The 3,974-nt window shown below is 46.6% G+C and overlaps 1 protein-coding gene across 1 annotated transcript in view; it reads right to left on the reverse strand.

Moving 5' to 3' along the window:
* DLG5 (discs large MAGUK scaffold protein 5) overlaps positions 1 to 3,974 on the reverse strand; it is a 191,815-nt gene that overhangs the window by 103,418 nt on the left and 84,423 nt on the right. The window contains exon 3 of the mRNA XM_045291700.1: positions 1,361 to 1,429. Coding sequence (XP_045147635.1) covers positions 1,361 to 1,429 — 69 coding nt within the window. The remainder of the gene's footprint in view (positions 1 to 1,360; positions 1,430 to 3,974) is intronic.

The raw sequence follows: 3,974 nt of genomic DNA on the forward strand, positions 1-3,974 counted from the left end.
TTTTCTGGTGGGGGTGCTTCTGGGCATTTAAATGGGGGATCTGGGCTGACCGACTTGAACTGAATGCCTTCAGGTTGAGGCTTACAGCTGAATGGTATGTCCTTTAAGCATTTATTGGCAGCCCTCGAAGAACTTTGCAACATGTCCTGATAAATAACTCTATCCTAAGCAATTTTTACTTGCTTTACAACCTGTTAACTTCTTTAATAAACTCTTTAATCATTAATTTTGTCTGTGAGTTCTGGGTAACCATTGCAATAGATGGAAATAAATGGAAAAGTAGGAAATGCTAGTTTGGACAACACAAATGTTTCCTCTTATAGACCGGAAGGTGCATTATTCTGGGATCATGTCTTAGATGCTCGAAGAATTCAGTTAAGTGTTGGTAAAAGGTGTGCTCTGGCTAGTTCTGGAATCTCAGGAATAAGATTGCCCCTCTCTGATGTCAATTGCCCATCTGTCTACACCAGGAGGGGAGTGGGAGAGAAGGTCATTACTGGACCAGATGAACTCTGTAAACTCTCCTGATCCAAAACTCCAGGACTCCCCACTGCAGGCATCTTTGACGGCCCACACAAGACGACGGAAACCACACTAGAAGTGTTAAAGAGATCTTATCAAGGCAGTTCCAACGTATGAGCACCCCACAAGTGGCCAGAGTAGACGGTGCTCCATGGGGTCTCAGTGGCTGATCTTTCAGAAGTAGTCATCTTGCCCTGTCTTCCAAGATGTCTTTACGTGGACTGGACCACCCACCTTTCAGTTAGCAGCCAAGTATATTAAGCATTTACACTACCCACCAATTCTAGGAACATAAAATTTAACATAGGGAACTGGCTACAGAGCTGCTAGAGGGCTGAGAGAGCATTTTGACCCCCCTGAAAGTATATTGTCAAAAACATAACAGTGTCTCGCTTTATGGGCTTCTGCCCAATGTTCAGAGATACATGTCCAATTCACCATAGACTGGCTACTTCTGTCCGCATGGCAGCACACTGCCCTGTGGCTATTTCTGCTTGCAGAGTCTTAAAGGGGGTGACTCTCGTGGAAAGGTGTCCCAGAGTTCCTGTGAGACCAGTGATGGGATGGAGAAGTACAATAGGCTCACCGAGAAGTGTTACACACTGACAAGGTAAAAAAAAAAAAAGGCAAACTATGCGCCTCTCCACACCCCTTCAAACACCAGAGCCAGGTGTTTGTCTTCCTCCACTAATACTTGCTGTTGCCGTGCAAAAACATGAATGGGCTCAGTAGAAAAAGAACCTGTAAAGCATCTAACAAATAAAGGCCAATATCCCACACCCCCAAACCGGCTACTCCAGCGCACACCAAGAGCAGGGCGTAGTATGGCGGTACTCACCCACGCTGCTGAGGGAACCGCTACTCTCCGAGTCTGAAGGCATGATAGACAAGACACTGTAGGTGGAGCCTGGGGGGCAGAAGGAAGATCATTTGTTACTAAATCCAAAGGGGTCGATTTTCTCTCCTCCCTTAACCCTGTGCCATGGGAACAAGCACTGCACCAGGGATGGAAATCCAGAATCAGGGAGCCGACCGAGAAGGTGCCTCTGCGTTCCAGCACACGACTATTTCAATGTGCCAGGCCAGCACCGCGAAAAGGAAAACCGAGCAAAACACAAACTCCCTGCCATCGAGTCAAAACAGACTTGTCGCGACCCCATAGGACAAGGTAGAACTGCCCTGTGAGCTTCCAACACTGTAAGTGCTTACGGGACGAGAAAGCCTCATCTTTCTCCTGAGGAGCTGCTGTTAGTTTTGAGCTGCCAACCTTTCGGTTCGCAGCCCAATGCATAACCACTATGCCACCAGGTCTCCTCGTGAAAAGGAAAAGAGAAAAAAATCAATTCAGATCCATGTTACTCACTCAGTACCACTCAAATAAAGAGCCTTCTCGCTGGCTGTTAGATTGACTCTTTTCCTGGTACATGAAGAAGGAAAGACCGGTTTGCTGAATTTCCAAAGTTAAAAACAGCCACCAGTCAAAAAGCTTGTTTCCCTTCTCAGCTAAGCCGAGGAGGCTTTTGCATCAGCAGGAAGCTGTGTGTGAGGAGAGCTTCCCCTCCTGGGTCTTCTCTTATAGCTGCGGAGCTCCAGAAGCAAGGCCAAGGAGGAGCAGCGCCTGAACTGAGACCGTCAACTCGGAACCAGGCGGAACCAGATGGAACCCAAAACAGTCCTGCTTTCTGCTGCCACCCGCTGCCTAGGTCGGACGCGTTTTGCATGGTTTAGAAACAGAAAGGGGCCCCAAAGCAGAGTCTGATCAGCTCGTTAAAGGGTGTCCCAGCCATCATTTATGCCCTGGAGATTAGGGGGTGAGATTGAGGCAGGCTTTAAGAGTCCCCTAGTGCAGTCATTACTTTGAAATAAGTGAATTTCTATTTACAGTGAAAAGAAATTTGGCAACAATAATGGATTAAGTTTGCACAAGATTAAAGTAATTGAAATCACTGAATTATACACCCCCAAAGATTGCAATAGACAATGTTTTATCATATGAGGTTAAGTTAAAAATCAATGCTACCACAGTGTTAACTTGAATGAAAGAGAGGGCAATATACAGTAAGAGAGATGTGGGTGAAAAATGATTAAGGGATAATGCTGGGAGATTTGTAAGAGTTAAAGGTAACAGAGGCAATACACACCCCACCATTGGCAAAGGCACAGGCTTATAACAGCTTTGAGACGGAAAGTGGGAATAAGCCCACCAATATACAGAGACTGGAGAAAGGATATTTGTGTCTTTACCTTTGCGACAAATGTATCCATGAACACAGCAGAGCATCCAAACCAAACCAAACACTGTCATCGACCCAATGCCAACTCGTGACCCTTCAGGACCATAGTCTTAGAGGACACTAAGATCAATTGGCATAACCTAGGTCACAAAGAAAATGTTCTACATTCTACTTCGGTGAATAGCAACTGGGGTCTTAAAAGCTTGTGAGCAGCCATCTACGGGATAGCTACGGGTCTCTCTCCCCCCATCCAGAGGAAGTAAGGATGAAAACCAAAAGACATAAGGAAGCAGTTAGTCTAATGAACCAGAGGAACATCACACTCTGAAGACGGAAGAACTAGATGATGTCCGGCTATCACTATCAACTGCTCTGAAAACGACCACATTAGAAGGATCGGGATAAAATGGTAGGAACATGTGGACCAGAACTCGAAGTCTTTAAAAAGACCAGGCTTACTGGCTGAGTAGATGGATGGGCCCTAAGTAACCTAACCCTTCAGTTCTGTGACTAAACTCACCCAGGATGAGAATGATCAACCATTTAAAATCAAAAGGGGAGGAGTTACCCAAGGACGGACGGTTAGAAAGAGGAGGAATGGAGACAGGCACCACGGGGAGGAAGTGGTGATCAATGGTACACGAACCAGAACACAGTATGGGCAGGAAGGAAGCAGTTCTCTGAAAGGCACCTAGCGCCATAGCTCCTGGTTCCGGCACCAAAGGCTACCTCCCTTGCTTGCACTCTGTTCTGCTTACCTCACCAACCGTGCAAACACCTGCCAGCTCAGAATACTGGGCAAGCTCAGAATCTGGACCCAAACCACCTGGCCTCGAACTTATTTATCACTCACCAGCTATGTGACTGGGACCAAGTTGCTTACACTTCTTGCACCTCATGTTCCCTTCTGTGCAATAATGGTGGGTTATGAGGTCTAAGGAATCTCTAGGTGGTACAAAGGGCTAACGCACTTGGGCACTAACCAGAAAGTTGATGGTTCAAGTCCCCCCAGAAGTACTTTGGAAGAAAAGCCTGATCTACTTACCAAAATGCTGCCACTGAAAACGCTAGAGCGCAGAATTGCTCTGCTGTAGCTGGGTCACCATGTCTGAGGACTGACTTGCGGACCAAATGAAAACAGATATGTAACACATATCAAGTCCCTAAAACAGCGGTTCTCAACCTGTGGGTCACGACCCCTTTGGGGGTCGAACGACC

This window comes from Echinops telfairi, unplaced genomic scaffold (genome assembly GCF_000313985.2).
Source record: "Echinops telfairi isolate 266 unplaced genomic scaffold, ASM31398v2 ScPeMD7_70;HRSCAF=299, whole genome shotgun sequence".
Lineage (NCBI taxonomy): Eukaryota > Metazoa > Chordata > Mammalia > Afrosoricida > Tenrecidae > Echinops > Echinops telfairi.